The sequence below is a fragment of the Brassica napus genome, chromosome C5 (assembly GCF_020379485.1).
Source record: "Brassica napus cultivar Da-Ae chromosome C5, Da-Ae, whole genome shotgun sequence".
NCBI lineage: Eukaryota > Viridiplantae > Streptophyta > Magnoliopsida > Brassicales > Brassicaceae > Brassica > Brassica napus.
In genome coordinates, this window is record NC_063448.1 from 22,846,450 (window position 1) to 22,868,274 (window position 21,825).

At 33.8% G+C, this 21,825-nt stretch overlaps 1 protein-coding gene and 1 long non-coding RNA gene across 6 annotated transcripts; both read left to right on the forward strand.

Moving 5' to 3' along the window:
• Window positions 1–216: 216 nt before the first annotated feature.
• LOC111210535 (thionin-like protein 2) lies at window positions 217–1,501 on the forward strand. The gene is made up of 2 exons (XM_022710993.2): window positions 217–541; window positions 743–1,501. The coding sequence occupies exons 1-2, from the start codon at window positions 217–219 to the stop codon at window positions 802–804; spliced, it is 387 nt and encodes a 128-aa protein (XP_022566714.1). The 3' UTR covers window positions 805–1,501.
• A 1,394-nt stretch (window positions 1,502–2,895) lies between these two features.
• On the forward strand, window positions 2,896–6,879 carry LOC106362942. 5 transcript variants are annotated; one of them, XR_007323571.1, is made up of 8 exons: window positions 2,896–4,042; window positions 4,122–4,189; window positions 4,587–4,665; window positions 4,777–5,013; window positions 5,111–5,239; window positions 5,352–5,496; window positions 5,983–6,076; window positions 6,362–6,879. It is a non-coding gene; the product is annotated as an uncharacterized LOC106362942 (long non-coding RNA). The 5 variants fall into 5 exon arrangements; XR_007323570.1 differs by having other exon boundaries at window positions 4,777–4,877; window positions 4,955–5,013; window positions 5,352–6,076; XR_007323569.1 differs by having other exon boundaries at window positions 5,352–6,076; window positions 6,182–6,879.
• The last annotated feature ends 14,946 nt before the right edge of the window (window positions 6,880–21,825 follow it).

Sequence of the window (21,825 nt, forward strand, 5' to 3'; positions counted from 1 at the left end):
ACTAAAAGATAATTATACACCTGATATGTAACGTTTTTAGACTGTATATATGTTAACTATTACATAATATTTGTTTCTTTCTTTTTTGTTAATATATGCAGAAGGTCCACAATACCTATATAAACAAACATTAATAACATAAGTTAGCAACAACCACGATTAACAAAAAATTAAGTTACCTCCAATTTTGTAATCATCTTTTCAAACTTAAAAAAAATGGAAAGCAAAAGAGTAACTATAATGTTCATTATAGTCATTGGGAACTTTGTCGTTCAAACAGAAGTTCAAGCTCAAGCTTATCCTTTTAGAAGTTGTTTCCCAGGTTGTATTGTGAGTTGTGCCATTGAGAAGAAGTTTCCAACTGGTTTGATGTGTCCATTCACTTGTTTCATGACTTGTCTTCCTCCTCCAACATCAAATATTGTTTCTCCTCCTTCTCAAATGATTTCGGCAAACGAAAAAATTGATCATAATGATTTGTACTGTAAACTTGGTTGTGCTACTCATCATTGTCTTCCTCTTTCTTCTCTCCAAAATCCCAGTAAGTTTCTTTATTATTTCTAAGAAAGATATATTGTTTGGTTAGCACAAACACATTTTCATTCTTGATTATATGAAAATATCTTATCAATCGATAACTATATATATATATATCTTTCTTTTTGTCATATATAGTATTTACTATTATAGATCTTATTTTATTTAGTTGATGTTTTTTCTCTGTTGTTCGTGGAATGATCAGATGTAGACAAAGTTGTGGACTGTGTCGATTCATGCTCAGACAGGTGCTCCAACAAGAACTAGAAGCAAATTTATTAAATGTTATTTTATGATAAAAAAAATGATGTTTAAGTATCATAACATATGAACTAGTGTAGTTTGTATCACTACAATATTCAATCAAAATATTGTGCTATCAGCAAATCAACAGATGAAATTGTGGACCAAGCAAAAACAAAATGATAAAAAGAAGGACATTTAATATTAATGTGGCAATCTATAAATGAGGAACCCCAAGCCGTATGCTTGGGAAATATTTGTTTATTAGATGGTTCTTGGACACTTTCAGCTAACTTTAGTGGATGTGGATGGACATTGATGGATAGCTCTGGGAATAGTCAGCTTATGGGGACAAAAAACTTCCCTCGACGTGAATCAGCCTTGCATTCAGAGGTAGAAGCACTGCGGTGGGCGATGGAGAGTATGCTGCAGCACTCGACCTGCCAGAGCTTTGGGACAGACTGTAAGGAACTGATTTCTATGGTTAAGGATCCTCAGGCGTGGCCAAGCTTTGCGACGGAATTGGAGAGAATAGAGACGTTACAGATATGTTTCCCGGACTTCAACATCACTTACGTTCCACGGGCGCAAAATCAGACAGCAGATTTTCTAGCCAAGACTGCTAGATCTTTTCGTAGAGAGTTACATTTTGTTGGTTGTTCTATTCCGGTTTGGTTACCCAGACCACCTCAAGTTTGAGTAATAGAATAGCCTTTTGACGTCAAAAAAAAAAAAAAAAAAAAAAAAAATAATATTAATGTGGCAATCTTATATATTTGTAAAGATTTTTAACTATAAAACTCTTTAACTAATTTTGTTTTGGGTAAAAACCTCCAACTAAATATTTAACGAAAAAAACTCACAAACTAACTCTATTTAATGAATTAAATCTTAACAGGTCATAATTACCAATATTACCGGCAAATATTTAGTGTAGGGGTTTATACATTAATGAAACATAGTTGAGGAGTTTTACCATTTAAATTTAAAAAAAAAATCAAAAAAAATCAAAATTTTATAATATTATCTAAAAATTAATAACTTAAGTTTTCAAAATTATCATTTTAAATGTTTTTGTAAATATATGAGTTTGATGTGTTTTTAACATCAACATTATATATCTATAAATTAAAAAAAAAGTAAAAACCAAGAAAATATAATAAAAATTATCTAAAGATTTATTATTACATTTTTATTAGATAAGATATAATTTTTATAAAAAAAATTGTTTTTTTTAGATTTCTAATCTTTTAGTAATTTTATTACAAGTAAATCTTTAGACAATTTTTGTTATTTTTTTAGTTTTTACTTTTTAATTTATACATGTATAATGTTGATTTTAAAACAAATGAAAATTTTATAATATTATCTAAAAATTAGTAACTTAAGTTTTCAAAATTAGCATTTTTAAAAAATAATTTGTAAACATATGAGTTTGATATGTTTTTAACATCAACATTATATATGTATAAATTAAAATGTAAAACTTCAGAAAATATAATAAAAATTATCTAAAGATTTATTATTACATTTTTATTAGACAAGATATAATTTTTATTATATTTTCTTGTTTTTTACATTTTTAATCTTTTAGTAATTTTATTACAGGTAAATCCTTAGATAATTAGTGTTATACTTTTTGGGGTTTTATATTTTTAATTTATACATACATATATAATGCTGATTTTAAAACAAATCAGACTCGTATATTTACATGAACTTTTAAAAATATTAATTTTGCAAATTAAAGTTACTAATTTTTAGATAATGTTATTATATTTTGGATTTTTTATTTTTTATGGTAAAACCCTTCAACTATGTTTATTTAATGTAGAAACTCCTAAACTAAAGATTTATTGGTAGCAGTGGTAATTATAACTTGCGAGAGTTTAATTCACTAAATAAAGTTAGTTTATTGGTTTTTTCCGTTAAATACTTACAAATAGCATTGTATTTATAAAAATATGTATGATATTTTCTTAAGACAATTGCGCTTCTAACGCAATTTTTCTCAACAATTCAAAAACATAATTTCTAAACACATCCATGTCAATCCACATTCCCTTAAGCAAGGAATCAAATCGATTCTCGAAGAAAGAGGAAGCATACAATACCTCGAGCGAACATCCGACGGTGGTGACAACAGCCGCCGTCAAATACGACCGGGTTATAATCGGCATCTGTTTGTACCATTCTTCTACAGCTTGAGCCATGCCCAATCGAATTCAATCCCGATCACAAAGAGCAATTGAACCCAGAGATTCTTTAAATTCAAAACCTAATCGAATCTCTAGAAGCTTCAACGTTGAAATGATTTGAAGCAGCTTTGAATTTTCGAAAGCGACTGATATAAAGATGATTCAGAGATTTACCTCTCTTTTTTTCCTTTGTCTAGATAATAAATATTATTTCCGCATTTTAAAATATAATAGTTTCAACGAATGACATAGCGCGAGTACTTTAAACTCGGATTCCGGGTTCCAGATTTTATGCCCAGCCCTGATTGGTACCGACGTTTTCGTCGAAATCGTGCCGGTTTACTTTATTCGGTAACGAAGTCATGCCGTTTTGCAAAAGATGAAAACGGCGGGACGTTATTTGGCTTCGTAGAGACGCTGGCGTCAGGAGCCTCTTGTGGTTGGTTCGTTTGATACACGCGCTATTTAAGGGAATGTGGATTGACATGGATGTGTTTAGAAATTTAGAATTATTTAATTTAGAAATTATGTTTTTTGAATTGTTGAGAAAAATTGCGTTAGAAATTATGTTTTTCTAACAATACTAAAAAAAGAATATACTCTACTCTAAAACTATCCACATCAGATTAAATAATCCACCAATCAAAATACATTTAAGTGTCCTATCATTTCTAAATTACCACATCAATTTTCTTAAGACAATTGCGCTTCTCCGAAAAATAATTAATCATAGACCTTTGCCTTTCTTCTTCTTCCAAAACGAAAAAGTTATAACTCTTATTTTGCTTTCACTTTCCAAACTGTTTTCTTTTTCTCTTCCCTCTCCATTAATTTTGTTTCAGATTTCTAATTATAACATTGATTCTTATCGAACCACCTTGAAATCACCTCCTTCGGTCAAAAAAGAAAGAATCAATGGTGATGAGTCTCATAGATGAGTGATGGTCGTGTAATCATATTCATGTCCTCATAATCAGCTTTGCATCAAGAAGAAGCTGAGAGTAACCGATACATCTATTTTAAGTATTTCCCCAAATCTTATTTATCCTCTACTTGAAACAATGGTACGTGATTATTGCCAAATTTTGAATTGCTGCGCCGTTAGTAAAGTAGGAGAATCTTATGTTTGTTATCTGAAATTAGGAGACCAAAGAAGAGAAGAAGATCCTCACAGAGGAAAAACTTGAACGGAAGAAAAGAAGGCTGTCAAGGTTTTGCTTTTGATTTTTTTTTGTTTTCTTCAAGGAATAAGAGGAAATAAGTGTGTCTTAGTTCAAAAAAAAGAGGAAATAAGTATGTCTTCTGATTTGTGTTATACTCTGTTGTATTTGTGATGCACAAAGCTCGGTCCAGATTTTTACGTATTTGAGCAGAAAGATCTGAGAGTACGATTAAAAAACTAATTTAAGTTATTGTATCTAAAAGGTATTTGATCCGTGGCTCCAGATACATTTCATATTAGATCCGTCACTCCAGATATTTCTTTCGTTTTCAGATTTCTATCTTTAATCTCTTATGTTTACTGATGAATTAATGACCACTCCTCATATATTGAATGATTTTGATTTACCAAGTCCTTGAAAACTCTCCCTTCCACGGTCTTATTAGGAAGCTATTGAAGGAGGGATATAGATCTTTCCAACTGTTCGATCCTCTTGTATTGTGCAGCATGTGAAACCAGAGGAAGGTAACCTATATATGGTATTTGTTCCTGTTTTTTTGCTTCATCTTTTGTTTTTTTAATAAAGAAATTTTAGCTTGAGCATGTCATATTTTGGACTCCTGTGCCACCAATCAGGATATGCTCCAGAACCAATTGATGTTCGAAGGATATTATATGCAGACATTCTCTCAAATGGAGGGGAAGTCGCATTACAATAGATGGTCCAGTTGATCCTGGTTGGTTTTACAAAAACCATCCACGATTCAAAATTTTAAGTGGCAGTAAGGTGAATGATGGGCTTATCGAACTGCAGATTCTTGCTTGGAATCCCGAGTAGAGTCTCTGATTCAAAATTCAAACAGTGAATTCAGCGTATGTTACAACGTTCATCTGTTTTTTTTTTTTTTTTGGGAAAGAGTTGCATTGAGTTTATGTTCCACTAAGCTGAACATTTCAAACTCTTTTTCAGGTGATTATATTACAGATGAATGAACAAGACTGCATCCTGATCTCATGTCTTTACCCTTGGAAGACGAGAATAAAATTATCTCTAGGATGGATCACAAAGGCAAGAGAAATGTAATTGACATATATGCAGGTATCTTGAGATTGTGATTCTTCATGCTATTTCACACAAAAAAAGAACTCTTTTGACATTCTATGAAACTCTTTTACAAGTGTATATGTTTTTTTGGTATTCAAATATTCAGCTCTGTGGAGGTAGAGGCAATATTAAAGCTCATGCCAAGGCATTGTTCGGGCAACCAGAAAAGAGCCTAAATTTCTAACCTTTTTAGTCAGAACAAACAAGAGCGTAACGCAGCCATAGTCCTTGCTCGCTCTTTTGATTGCAATGTAAGAAAAACTATTCAAAATGTAAAATCTTCTGTTAAAATTATATTCTCAGACATTGAAAATCACTGTGGATTTATTTACACAATACAGTTTTAAATATGTGAGTTGAGGCTTATATGCAGGTAACACTGCTTGGGCTAAGATGATCAAACAATGGTGAATGAGCCATTGTCATTAACCACAACCACCATTTTTATTGTTGTGTGTGTCGTTTGTTTTTTCACCGTGGTTCAAAGAAGGAAGGTGAAGTCTGGGCTCTCACGAGCATAGGGTTTCATTATAAGCAGCAGATTTCATTTTTACTTTTTTTTTTAATATGGATCATCGTTTTAATTTGGTTGCCATCTCTTATTTGTTTTGGTTTGTTCTTGAATTTGGATTATATTGTCAAATATATGGTCAGGTCTCTTGTGGTTGAATCAATAGTCTAATGAATTTGTGGGTTATCTATACTTCTGAAACATATGAGCTTCCACGCTACTTCAGGGGCATAGTTGGTCGTGTGGCAAACTGGATCTAAGACGGCAAATGTAGACTCAGCGGATTCGACCCATCAATAAGCCTCTAAACAGCCTCCATGGTACGTAACACTTATCTCTTCTTATGTATGATTATATAGCATTTTGCAAAGTTCATCAGATATGTTTAAAACATAAATGTTACTCATAAATATGGGACGTAGCAGAAGACGGTGAAAGACCTTTCATCACTTTCAAATATCACATATCTGGTCGAGAAGAAGGTCCATACATCTATATATGGGATTAACGTTGAGGAAAAGATCTTTTTTCATCATTATCTTATACCTCTTGGATAGATTATCCTGGTGCAGTTTCTAACACACTGACATACATTCTCATGTCAGAAACTACCATGAAACTTAACATGGAGGCATCTGAAGAGAACAAAAACACTCCAATTAACTTAGCTCAGAATACGTACTGGAACTTGCCGGGTAATGACTCATGGAACATTCTTGACCACATGATACAGATTTGGGGTCCACATATCACCCTTGATCCACACACAGATCATGCGAGATCCTTACGGGAAAAGGATCTCCTTTCGCTTTCACCACAAGAAATGGATAGGCGAGTCTACAGGAGAGGTGGGTATTGGATATGATCATAACTACGTATTGGAATATCCTGATCAAGAGAAGGACGGGCTGAAACATGCAACAAAGCTGAAGGACTGTGCGAGTGAACAAGTGGTTTTACATGGATGTGGTTTAGGTAACTGATTGGAATTACTGGCCGTTTAAATTATTTATGTCTTCATATATATATAAATTTTAAAAGTCACGGTTACTATATATTTACAAGGAGACTTGAATTTTTCCAGAGACATGTTCATTTTCTCATTCAAAAATAATATTCCAAAGCTTTGGTCTATTGAATTGTTTTTGACTATCCAAAAACAATATATGGAGTTTTTGACTCATTAACACAAATAAGTATTGCTGACTCAAAAGTATTTGAATTACACAAAATATTATAAATTTTTAAAGTTATTGATCATCAATTATCTAAACTATCGCTTTAAATATATGGTACATCAAAATAAAGTTTGGACTATAACTTTTCTTTGAATAGTTTTAAGATTAAAAATTAGTCAGTCTCTTATGTAGAAGGATTAACTTATTGTTGGATCTATAAGAGTACGAACATCATGGTAACGTCATAAATTTTTGTATTAAAATTATAACAAGCTTATAGACATTATTAAAAAAGTTTAAAGAAATATTGAAGAAAAAATATTAAAATACAGAAAATAGTACTACATCACTTCATATAAAAAGAAAGAGGATTTGAACGACAAAGGAAAAAACCACCCACAATACACCTTTGTCATGTTCTTTGTTGTAATTGGGTATTTTGGTTTATTAGAACGTAACCCTGTCTTTAAAATTAGACCAAAAAACTCTGTTTTAAATTAAGAAAAGTTTTTTTACATTGGCCTATAACAATAATTATTACCTATTTACATAGAAAACAATGTAAAAATAAATTATATAGTAATAAAATATATTATAAAAAATTAAATAATACAGAAATAAAATATTAAACATGATTTGAATAATAAATATAAAAAATGTGATGTTAAGATTAATAATATATTTTCAAAATAACCAAAATATGTAAAAAATAATATTTTGGATAATAACTAAAGTTTAACAATTTTTGATTCATTTCACATTTGTTCATCATCACATACATATTTTAGATAATAAAAACAATAAGTTGCAAGTTTTATTCATTTCTAATTCAATTACTATTTATATTTTTATAAATAGATATAATATTGTAATACAAATATTAAATACAATGCTATTTGTATAAACCCAGGCGTAGCCCGGATTCTTCTGTCTTCGTTTTGAAGCTCCAAATTTTGTATACCTGCGGTTTGGGACTCTGGAACCATCGTCTCTTCCACCATAGTTTCATCAAGCAGGTCATCGTTGTCCATCATGTCCTCATCCATCTCGAGTTGCACGCTGGCATAATGTTCATCAAATTCTTTCAGCTCCTCCGTCATGTCCTGCTCGTCATCCGCTGGCTTATACAGTTCTTCTAGACTTGGCCTGTTAAGGGACGGAGCACCAGTCTCAAAAGAGCTTCGCAGTGATATCACTCGTTCTGGAGAGGTCACCATTTCCTTTTCTTTCTCCATGATCGCCTGATTAACAGGGAGCTTAGTTTGAACTGGGTCAAAAATCTTCAGGATTCCACTTGCCTCGCGAATTGGAGTTAAGTTTGTTTCTTTTTCACTTGTGTTCTCTGCAGTTACCTTCCCCTTAAGCTTTCGTCTACTTTCATGTTCAGTATCCCTTACCGCCTCTCTCTCATTCCTTCGGTTAGGAGAGGGAGCCCTCTGTTCATCTCCCCTTTTCTCTGGCTCTCGAGTCGGTCGCCATTCCATTCGTGGCTGCAGTCTAGGTGAGTGTTGTCTTCTTCCTGCGCCATCCCCTCTGTTATATCTATGAGTTTCAGAGATAGTCCTTTGGGAGTCTGGTGAGTTCCTGGTTGATTTTGATGGAAGATCCACTTTGCTGCGCATATATTGCTGATCTTTGTTCGTTTGCACCTGGTTTCGACCCCTGCTTTCTAGACTAAAGCCTTTTACTCTCCAGCTAGAGGAGGAGGCCAAATCGCCATGACGGCCTCTCATGGATTGATTTTCAAAGTCTCTGCTGCTATATTTCGACTCCTCATGTCTATCCCTTCTGTAGGGATGATATCTCTCCCGATCTAGGGGATTTCTTTCTTCAAAGCTATGATCAATTCTATTCCAAACGTTCTTTGTGAGATCTTCTCTTTTGCTTAAAATCTTTGATCTTAGATCACCATGCTCTTTTCTCTGAGCTTGTCCATATCTGGTTCTCTCCTCTCTTCTTTGTGGTTGTTCCTGACGTCTCCTATCAGTGTCCACATCACGGGGGAGTCTTGGATGGGTATCGATGGTCCTCGCGTGGCTCTCGAAGCCCCTATGCAGTTCGCGACCTCTAACTGGTGCAGAGAAAGCCTCTCTGGCAGCCAGCTCCTCTTTCTCTTTACTTTCCAAACGGGCAATGCGATTGGCTTCTCTCTGTTCTGGAGTCAGCTCAGGGCACGTACCTTCTTCATGCGAAATTCTTTTGCAGGTAAAACAGTATCGGTGTAGCTCTTCATAAATCAAAGATACTTTGATGACATCACCGTTCGCATATCCAGCTTTCCTTTTGAATTGCAAGGGTTCATCAGCATTAACAACATCTCTAACCCTTCCCTTTTCAACATCCACCGTGTCTACCTCTCCCAAAGCACTACCAATGCTTCTGTATGATTCATCTTTCTTGTAATGCGTCGGTACTCCGGTGATAGTTACCCACAAGAGTAACGAGTTTGGATAGTCCTCCTTTATCGTTGGTATCCATCTTTCTAAGGAAAAGGTCCACTTGTTAAAGTGACCTGGTCTACGAAGAAGAACTTTTTGGAGATCCTCCTCCTTGTCGAAATCAAATTGGAATTTATTATTCCCAAGGTTTGTTCCCCGTACTCTGCCTTCCACATCCCAGATACTTCGTTTCGGCATGTGTTTGATTAAAGCATCAACACTTCTACCATCTCGATGGAACATCCTCCCAACAAGGGACAGTTTATACTTTTCAACAAGGTCTGTGTAGTCGAATTCTGGAACTTTTATGATCTCTTCCTTGTCTTGACTGCGTCTGCGGTCCTGTCGAGAGCTCCCGGCTCTGGATCAAACATTCCTTTCCCGGTACTTCATGACAGCAATGACCGGTAAGGATGGTACAGCACCCTATTAGAGGGGAGTAGAATTGTTAATGTAGTTTCGTTGACGTGATGCTCACGAAATCGGAAACCAGGGTATTACGATGCGAGGAAAATCAGAAGAGAAACACTGCAAGGGGCGGTATTAAGGTGAAACATGATACCAAATTCTAAGTATCTGAGCAGTCTACTTAGAACAATTCTGGGTATTTTTTTAAAGGAGAAGCCAAGAACTATCAAATAATTATTTATATTCTATGTTCTGGGTATTTTTTAAACAAATTTGAAGATAAGAATTTGCTAAGAATTTTATATATTGCCGTCAATTCTTTAAAAATCAGGCCGCACTATTCCCCTTTGCTGTTAATACTTTGATACAATGTATAAAATTTATATGATGCAGTTTTCAGTATTAACACAAGCAGTGTATGCAAATATCAAACTGATAAGATCAAAGTCAAGACATTAACTGTTACCGTTTTAGACAAACGATGACAAAAACGTAATTTTAGTAAATGAAAATGATTTCTCTTTATTTTTGCTTGCATTGTACTCATGCTCTAAAGAAATTAGGCTATATTCAGTGTTCACGCAAGTCTTAAGATTAGGATAAACATATAAAATTGATATGCTTGATCAACCGAAATTTTGGTCATAGATGGGAATACCTATTGTATTCAAAATTTTGATATTCCTAATAAGCTATACAGTTTAAGATTAGTTCCCATAAAAGTTTTTACTTATTATGTACTCCATTAAATGGGATTCTCATTTAGTTTGAAAATATCAGTTATTTATTATGTGATTGGTTAACACGAATGCTTGCTTTGTAATTTAAAGTATGTGTTTTCTAAAAAAGGGAATGACGGAACTAAGAGCATCTTCAACCCCACTCCATAATTTACTGCAAAATGGAGTGGAAAATAAAGTAATGAACAAACAAAAAATTGATTACTCCATAAAAGGAGTAATTTGTTTTTTTTTTTGTTCATCCCTCCATTTCCCACTCCATTTTGCAGTAAATTATGGAGTGGGGTTGGGGGATGCTCTAAGATATTAATTTATAGATTACTAGGGTCAGCCTGGGCTACGCCCGGGTTTTTTATTTAAATATTAATTATAATCATATATTAATGTTATTTTGATATACAAATATTATATAAATATAAATAGCTAGATAATTATAAAATTATTTTTAATTATTTATTGTTTTCTGCCTTATGAATTTATAACCTAATTTCTTAAAATAAAATTTTCCGTTGATTTATTTATTGAATGAAACTTATGTAGCTTAAAATCATGCATGCATTTAAGCTGAATCGAATCTAAACTAAACCGAAGTAAATTCGGTTATGTTATGTCGTTTTTCTTTGAAACAAAAGGCTCAAAAGAAAAGATCCAATGGGAATTGAACGCATTGCTTCATGTCTATTTCCCTTTTAAGTTTAAAATATGTATCTCATATCTCACCAACACGCATGTCTCTGCGCGTGTATGGCACTTCCATTCATGTTAATTCCCAATAACTAATTAAAAAATGAAATAAAAACCTTTGATTGCTTCCCTTATCTTCTTATGATTCGTTCGGAGCAATGATTCGTTCGGAGCAATTTTTGCTTTGATAATATCTATATTTCTTTGGACAAGAAAAAACTATATTTCTCTCTTGATCGAGTAATAGCGGAATTGAGAAACCGATTTGATTTACTCGCCACCGTTTAAACTGTGGAATATTTTTATTAATTGTCTCGATTTTCTTTTTTAACCTCTTCAGTGTTGTTGCTCATCATCCTCTTCCCTATGCCTCTTCATACTCTGCAAAACTCATCGCCAATAATTTTAAACTCTTGAATGTTATTGAGTTACCGGAGATGGCGGCGAAATGAACCGTCACCGTTAATATCGCCTCCAACCTAGGCGAAGTCTGTAGCATCCAGAAACTCACGGTACGTTCCTTCTTTTTCTTCTCGTTTCCAAAGTTTCAGTCTTTACATATGTTTTCATTATAGTGGCTATCTCTCTGTATTTAGGCTATATCACGGTGTGAACAAAAAACCCACTAAACCGTAAATAATTATGAAACGTAGCAGCCCACATCAAAAGTTAATGAAACGATGAGTTTTCAAACACATAGTGCATATGTATGACATGACTCTATAAGACTTATTTGCTTTTAAAATTTCTTTGAAATATTAAAGGAAAGTCATAGCCAGGCATGTAAATTAGAACAAATTTCCGCAATTATAAAGATTTTATTTATTTGGTGTCAAATATACCCAATTTTATAGCAGTTTTTTTTTTTTTGCATTAATGGTTCTACTAATTGGTTCTTCTATATATATATATATTTTTTTTTTTTCGACACCATTGGTTCTATATAAACATCAGCCTATATATGCAGTTCATCCCAATCATTAATTAGCCTGTATCATATTTGATTGTTTTACATATTATTCCATGTAATTTAGTTTTAATATTTAAAGTTTTATATTGTAAATTTAGAAACTATTATTAAAGAAAGATATGTTTTTAAAATCTCACCTTACGCAAATCTCTACCTAGTTAATGTGTAAAACACAAGCCTATTTGGTTTTAAGACAGAGGTAGTGATACAATTATTTATGGACACTAACTATATTTAACATCAAGCTCTTTTCGCTCCAGTAACGGTGGAGTGAATAATCAATGTTTTGAAACCCGATCCGGACACAGAACCGGACAACTTACCGGATCACCGGGATATTGGATCGACCAACGGTTAGTAATTTAAATAATTTTATTATAAAATAATATATTAGCTATGAAAATGAAAATATAAAACTAAAATAACTATTTTCTAAATATTTTTAAAACATAAAATAATATTTTGGATATGTATATATTTTATGTTTCAAAAAAAATTAGATAATACTTACCTTTAGTTTCTATATTTTTATTTTCGTTTGACATACAAAATATCAAAAAGATAGTTTAGACTATTTAATTTTTTTAACAAGTTAAGAGTTATGACATCTAACAAAAATATCAAGACTTAAATTTCATAAATATTTAAATGTTTAATGTGAATAATAAAATTAAACTTCAAATCTAAATAAACCAAAAGTAAAATATCATTGTAACAAATTGTCGATAACAAAAAAAAACTAAAAACTTATCATAAATTTAGAATACAAAACAAATTCTAAATGTATAGTTAAAAACTAAAAAAAGGAGTAGAAATTATCAATTTGTTCAACCAGTGGTTCAACCAGTGGTTCAACTGGTAATTTAGTTTTGGATTTTAGTGAGTTTTTGCAGGTTTTATTGGGTTTTTAAATATTGTGTTTTTCGCAAAACTCAAACCGGATTTATTCTGGGTCACCAGTTTTACCGGGACAACTGCGGGTTCGGGTCGGGTTTCAAAACAGTGAGTGAATGTGTAATGTAGGTTAAGTTTAGTTGTTTTTCATGTAGAGTACGCACTCATCTACGTAATCTTATATCCCGATAACTTGCAGTGGTAGTTGGCCTGAATGGAAATGTAACATAGTCTCTTATATATGTTCCAATAATTTGCATTTTGTTATAAATCATGGAATGGATTGCCATTAACCGGGCCCGGACCGAGACCGGCCCAATACCTAGAAGATGGAGAGATGGCCAAAGTCTAGAGAGAGAAGAGAGAGAGCCGACTTTAGGAGAGAGAGAGAGACGGCCACAAAGCTTGGAGAAAAGAAAACCCTTTCCTTTTCCTAGTAGATGTAATCTTTCCATTATTATGTATTAGTAGTTTTCCTAATCCTAGTGAGTTTAGGTTTTGAATACTTTCCATTTATATTTATCTTGTAATCCTTATATAAAGGAACCTCTATTGATCACTAATAACACAGAAATATTCAGTCTCTAAACTCTCTAATTACAACACGTTATCAGCACGATAGACTCCAAAATCTTGAGACAAAACCTAACCTAAAATCCGTCACACATAAACCCTAAATCAGGCGCAACTTAAAATCGATCTATCTCTCAAACACCGAGGAACCATATGACGAGCCACATATGAAATTGAAGCTCTTGCCGAGACGAATCCATCAGCGCAAACCGTTTGTCGATCCGATCTCAGACGCGCCCTCACTCGCAGAAACAATACTCGGCGCCGTCTTGGTCTTTTGGAACCCTAATCCGAACCAACAAGATTTTCTAGCCAAATTCAAATCCTGTGAAAGATAAGTTTATCATACCTTAGTTGTTGGATGATATCTTGTTCAGATTATGGTGTTCATGTGATCTAATACTCCTTGTTTTTATTTCATGAGCTGGGAGGAGTTGGTGCAAAGATCTCAAACACAAAGCTGTTCGCGATCCATCTACTGACCATGAACCGACGATCTCAAGCTTGACCAGATCACGGTTCTACTCATATTGCTTCCTGTTCACAACAGAGCCAGCCCACGTTCGCATCACAGCAAGCTCGCAATTCAGATCAGCTGCTTGCAGAGGCAGCAGCTCGCGAACTAGATAAGAAGAAGACGCGTCCCGATCGCGTCCGACTACCTCAGCACACATTCGTGACCAGACGCAAGACCGTTCCAGACAGCTCGCGTCCCGTCCCATCTTGCGACCCGATAAGGAGCCAGCTCGCGTCCATGTGCAACTAGAGGTTCATATGACTTTGGTGGTCCGGTTCAACCCTACAAAATAAAGGTAATTCGAAATCTGAAAACAAGAATCGGATTTGGTTGTTTTGTAAAGATTGAAACCTTAAAATATAATCTCTAAAACTAAAGGCCATAGGTTAAATAAATCAATCCCCTATGAGTAAATCGAAGCTCTATAAGTTCGATCTAAAACCTAAAAACGAGATTGATCCATTGATCAATTAAAATCAGAACCTTAAAGGTTTTTGAATCTCAAATCAAATCCCCTTGATCAAAGATCAAAGTTTTCGAAATCCCCTAAAACCCTAATTTTGGAAAATCGGTTTTTTTTTTAATTTTGATTTGAAACTTGAGTATTTGATTGATCGCCTAGAGCTATGATTAGGATTGTTTTAAAACTTGAATATGCATCTTGTTTAAACTAAAACCCTAATCTCGAATTTTAAAATTCCTAAAGGCCTTGAAACCTTAAATCTCTCATTACTTAAAGCTTGAAAGATTGATTTAAAGAATTTACATATTTAATGAGAGTTAGGTTGCTAGATTATTTAATTCTAAAACCAAATAGATATGCAACTAAGAAATAGGATTGAATGCATTTAGATCCCGTTTTGTATATGGCCGTGTGGCCTAATACATTGTTCACACTTGCGGCCTTGTGCCCTTGATTGATTAAAAGCCGTGTGGCTTAGTGCATATCAAAGTGACCGTGTGGCCTAGTATCCGGATGGTTATAAACCGGATTGCATCATGATCCGATCCTTAAGATCGTTGTATCACATAATAATCGTGAAGCCTAAACATCACATTGCAAAGTCGTGTGGCTTAAGCATCATAAATAGACTAATGAAATCATATGCACTGATTATTTGAATTGGTTGCAAGAATTCTAAATCAATGAATTGATTGATAATATGATTTCAGATGCCGAGATTTAATCCCATGTATTATGCCATTCTAAATCTCTTTGGAGATAATTATCTAGAACGGGAAATGAACACTTCAATTGCCCTGAAGTCTAAAGGACTCGGGAAATGTATCATTGAAAGAAATGATGAAATTGAAAGTGAAAAGTTAAGAGCCATTACAATAATGCGCCATCATCTCACTAAGGAACTAAGAAATCAATATCTACATATTGAGAATCCTCGTGACCTTTGGACAAAATTAAAGTCCAGATACACTATGGTATTATTACCAAAGGTCAAACATGAATGGATGAGTCTCAGATTCCAAGACTTTGAGACAGTGGCCGAGTTTCACTTTGCCTTGTCCAGGGTCGTGTACCAACTGAGATTATGTGGAGAAGAGGTAATAGATAATGATTGTCTATTCAAGACATACTCCACATTCCATCCAGAAGATTTGTTGTCAAAACATATCTACATAGAAAGAGGTTCTACCACTTACAATGACCTGAGCTCTTGCCTAACGGTGATTGAGAATGACAAGGTACTAAAGAGGAGCAGTGAGATGAGATATCATGATACAGATAAAACTGATATGGATCAGGATGAATCCAAGGGAGTCGTGTCCAATATAACTTAAGGAGTGGCCGGCATGTCTATTGACTAAGAGGGATCTCGACATTTTATTTTAAAGTCCTTGTTTTGTGATTTGCTTTTAACCTACTTGATGGTTCACGATTTTATATATACAATGGAATTGGTTTTGAATTCATTGTCTTGCCTGATCTTACTTGAACATATAAATGATTTTAAAGAGTTGCCTAAAGAGCATAAAACCAAGTAAGAAATCATGAATGGGTATAGTAAGCATAGTAAAGAAACTATGGCTAAGGCATTGCCTTAAAAGGCATTATACACACCCAAAATAACATGTGACCCATTGAAGTTATAATGTATGGTTTCCAAGTAGAAACAATGGGTAAGGAAGGAAACAAGTTCCTTTAGAAGAAAAACGCCTAAGACCTTGAAAGAAAGTGGTCGAGACTATACCTATGATCTCTACTGATCAAAACTATGCTACAGATCAGTATGATAAAGAGGCAAGAGATGTGGTAACCTTATTGAGATATATCCCACGAAATTTTACACTAAATGGCATGATAGGATTAGCCATCCTAAAGTCTAAACCTGATGCAAAGATTGAAAAGGCACAGAGTTATCCCGTAAAAGATCTCACGTTGTGAAACATGTACACAAAGGGAAACTCATTAGGCTTAATTGTCCCAAGCACCACGACCTTATAGTATGGTCATGAGGGGGAGAGAGAATAAACCAATGATCAATACTACAAGTTCGTATACCTCTATGGTCTAAGACACCATGTTATATGGCTCGGTCATTACTCGGCCATAAAGGACCATTCCTCGGCCGTAAAGGCCATGATACAAACGGCCAAACCAAAGAGGCCATTACCCGGCTGAAGAGACCATGAGAATAAACGGCTCGGTCGTGACTTGGTCGTGACTTGGCCGCATAGTGCAGGCTTGGCCGCACACGTTCCATTACCTATAAAGGTTCGGCCAAGTAAGCTATTACCTATAAATGATCGGCCATGTAAACTATTATCTATAAGGATAAGACTATAAAGTCTATAAGCTTGGGGACATTATGAATTTACATGTATAGAATGATAATATGCATCAGGCCATATAAGTGAGCATAGATATTCTCATCTCAGATTATATACGGGTCATAAAACCAGACATACACCATCTTAAGAGATTTTGAATAAACCACCACATACGTATATGTGTCGTCTAAGATGGAACCTCAGAAGAGGATTGGGAATATATAAGAATAGGACTTTCTCCACAAAATCTAAAGGACCGAGAGCCAAAACATGGGTGATTAAAATAGTGGCCAAGTACGGATTGCATAAAACAAATGAATCCGGATATTCAATATTAAAGGAGAAAGATTATAGCCTGGATAAAGAATGTTAAAAGTACGAATAGTTTTTACCATCACTGTCTTGACAAAGATCCTCGGACTATACATTATGATTTAAGAAGTCCAAAGAAAGATTATATAAAGCTAGCTAATTGAGAAGCTAATCGAAATGCCAGACACTGACCCGAGAAATGACTAACCAGCTTAACACCAAATGAATGTCCTAGAAGAGACATAATCAAGTTGCTATAGAGTTTATACAAGATAGACCAAGTGTTCCATAAGATAAAGGAATCTCGGATAGAAAAGAATGGTGCATAGAATACACATCCTAGATTATAAGAGAAACCATACCAGACATTGAGAAAAGGCTGCGCAGCTACACATCTAAGGTACCAAACCATGTAGTCTTGGGACGCCAAGCTACTAGGTAATAAAGGTCCTGGATAATAAGATCTCAAATCTATAGATCATGTCTGGAACATAATGGAACCACATGAAAGTGTCGACACACACACACATTTGTATAAAGATACATAAAGTTATAGCACTTGAACATAAAGAGATGAACGAGGATCATGAACCCACGAAATAGTACTCATACAATCATAAAAGATCATAGAGATTAGAAAAGATAAGACGTGGAGGTTCAAAGTATCTAAAAGAGAGATGGACGTATTGGCCATATACATATACAGAAACGCCATCTGTTCAAGTAGTGAAATAGATGGATCTTGTGAGAAGTAAATAAACCGTGAGAGATGTACATGATGTAAGTGTGTTCATGTCTTCCTACTTAACAGCATTAGATTATAGCTTGTTACACAAGGTACTCACAAAGATCAAAGAAACAGATTATAAGGAGATAAACTCCTATGTGGTAGATGCTGCTACAGATTTTCAAAATTGAAAATCGTCTGGTCATAAGAAAGAAATTAGATACAAATGATGTAGTAAGCAGCATATAGATCACTGGATAAGATGAAAGAACAACTTCGTTCCTAAGCTGATTCATGGACTGAAACATAAAGCAGCTGCATATAGTATGTAAAAGAAATTGATCACGCATGATCATTGATCTTGGAGTTGTATAAAAGACAATCCAATACAGTCCATATATTTGAAATTCATGTGATTATACTAAACCTAAAAGAGGTTAGTAGGCATAGAATAAATCTATGTGGGTGTCCGACCAAAAGCGTCCGGCCCCGGCCCTTCAAACTAAAGATGTCTGACTCTGTCCATCTAAGGGCGTCCGGCTCTTCAGCAAAGAACGTCTGGCTCTTCGACTAGACGCGTCCGGCTTTTGAGACTAAAAGGCGTCTGGCCCTTCTTCTTGATCACGGGCTAGTAGAGAAGAAAGATCAACCGGATACAAATGTATTGTAGTCCATAAGCTTGTGAGAGCCGAGATCTATGACCTAATAATATATATTTTAGTGTGTGATATAATCCACAACAACAAAGGTCATGAGACACCATCAAGAGATGGATAAAGGACTACAATGTCCGAGATAGATATGGTACCGCTTAAGGCAAAGAAATCGATGTCCACATCAATGAGAGTGTTTCGGCCGCAGAGCCATAATAAGAGATTATAAATTCACATCAATGATCATTGATCTTGAACACTCATGAGACAAGTAGTGGACATGTATAGACGAGGTCTATGACCCAGACATGGATCGGCCAGATCGAGACATAGGTTCATGATAACCATGTCTAGTACATTGTCCATAAGTACTTATTTTGTCTGACCAAAGTAAAGAGTTAACAGTAGATGATCACGTCTAGACTATGGACACATGCAAACACGATTTGCAAAGACCCAATAGTGATCCCCGAGAACAATATGGTTCACATTATTTAGCACACATGCTTTACCGGGACACTCGATGTCAAGAGACATGAGAAACGACCTAAGAGGTCAAAGTGGTCTAGATACGGCTTAGTAATGAACTTGGCCGATTACTCCCTTCATACATATACAGGAAAGATCACGCACCAGATGCGTAGAATGTAGAAACCTACACTGAGGTTCACATCAGGGGGAGTAGTGCGTGTTCTACTCTTTTTCCTTCGTCACGGTTTTGTCCCACTGGATTTTCCTGATAAGGTTTTAATGAGGCAACATGCAGCGTACTACAAATCTTGTATGGTTATGGCATCCAAGGGGGAGTGTTATAAATCATGGAATGGATTGCCATTAACCAGACCCGGACCGAGACCGGCCCAATACCTAGAAGATGGAGAGATGGCCGAAGCCTAGAGAGAGGAGAGAGAGAGTCGACTTTAGGAGAGAGAGAGACGGCCACAAAGCTTGGAGAAAAGAAAACTTTTTCTTTTTCCTAATAGATGTAATCTTTCTATTATTATGTATTAGTACTTTTCCTAATCCTAGTGAGTTTAGGTTAGGATACTTTCCATTTATATTTATCTTGTAATCCTTATATAAAGGAACCTCTATTGATCATTAATAACACACAAATATTCAGTCTCTAAACTCTCTAATTACAACACATTTCCATTAACTTTTTACTACTTTGTTGTAATTTATAGTCTGGTTTTGATGTTCATATATAGATCCAATACTTTGCATTCCGATCACTTTTTACGACTTTGATGTAATTTATTCATCAGTTGCCAATCTCACAATTACCTTAAGCATTGATTTTTATATAGTATTTAGTATATCTAGTTCAAGAAATTATTTTTTTGTTGTTGTATTCGATGTTTTTTTCATCTTCTGTTACAAAACAAAATCAGTGAATAAAATTGTAAACCGGAACATATTCAAGCATATAATTTTAATTTGGTCAAAACTTATTCGGAAATAAGTTATAACAGCAGTAATATACTAAGTTTTAAGAATTTTGATAATTTTAGATCTAAAAATTTAAATACATATATTTTTTTTAGCATGCAACTTACAATTTTTAGTTCAAAATATGTATGTCACAATATGGAAATCATGCTCGTAAATCATTATTAATTTAGTGAGAGGTTGTAGAATATAATAAAATATAACTTAGCTCCACATTTTTCTCGTAAGAAATTATGCTATTACTATCCTTTTTTTATTATTTGAGGAGTATTATTTTAAACTAACCTTGACCTCATGTGTTATTAACCAAATTGTCATTTCTTAGGTGTCAACACTAGAATCACTCTCACACCCTTTAATTAAAAGCCCTCTCCTCATTAAACTAATTACATATATTGCCATTATTCATTACAATATAGCTTAACATAATATATTATATGATTCCTATCTATATAACCGATAATCCATTTCTCACGCGGCCTCCTTCGTATTGATAGAATGTCTCTTTTATTATTGATTTTTGTAGTCTCCTTAGGTTTCTATATCCATCAAGTAGATACAAATATATTTTAGTAAAAGTAGTATAACACAGGTTTTAGTTCAAGAAATATTTCTCATCTATCTCGAGACGCCTATCATCTTTATGATATATAAGTACAAATAAAAATCGAATATAGCTCGAAACGCCTATCATCTTTGCGAATATAGAAATCTCAAGTATAAATTTGTTTTTGTATAAGTAAGAATGTTCGTCTCACTTAAATGATATCACTATAAGGCAATTTCAATATTTTCAAAATGTAGAAGGAGCTATATGACTGCTTGCTCTATACGGTTTGTATTAATATTTTTTATTTCAGAAGTCCTTATTGTCCAATGGTCATATGTTAATTTTTTTTATATCAACCTCACATATATAAACTCATTATAGGTATAGTTATATTGAATATATCAAAAGATGTATTAAGCTATAACCTTGACCGGTTAGCTACGTATGTTATTATGTTGAATTTGAAAAATTCATTAGCCCGCTTGGACAAATTAAATTAGATATCAATTCAAAAATTTCATTGATTGTCTTTTTTAAGTCATTAAGTATTTACCGGCAATTACGGTTGTATATAAAGAAAGTTAGATTATTTTGCTTGGACAAATTAAATTACATATCAATTCTTAATTTTAATTGATTGATTTTTTATAATCATTAAGCATTCATCTGCAATTACAGTTGTATATAAAGAAAGTTAGATTATGTATTCAGATTTTAAAAATTATATCACATGATTTTGTTGTTTAAATATCATCCCGAAATCGAAGGTGATATGGTTACAAGTGTTTAAAAATAAAGTGAATTGATTACATCATTTGTGTATGATAGTATTTACCTAATTTGATCTTCTTTGATTTATTATTATTGTGTATTAAGACAAGTTTTTAAAGGGGATTAAAGCGCAAGTTTTGTGATAATAATTAGTGAATATTTTATATAATTAGGGTGAGATTGATTTCAGAAGATTAATTTAACGTATATAAATACGTATCCTTGAGTTCTTTGTTATTTCTCTTTCTAGGATTGCAAACCTAGAGTTCTAAAGACATTTTTCACATTAGTTGTGGTTTTATCAGTTTTTTTATTTGTTTCTTTATAATTTGTTGCTTTTGTATTTTATTATTCTATTACCTATGTTTCGTTTCGTATTATCATAATTTTTATTATGAAAGTAATAATTATATTC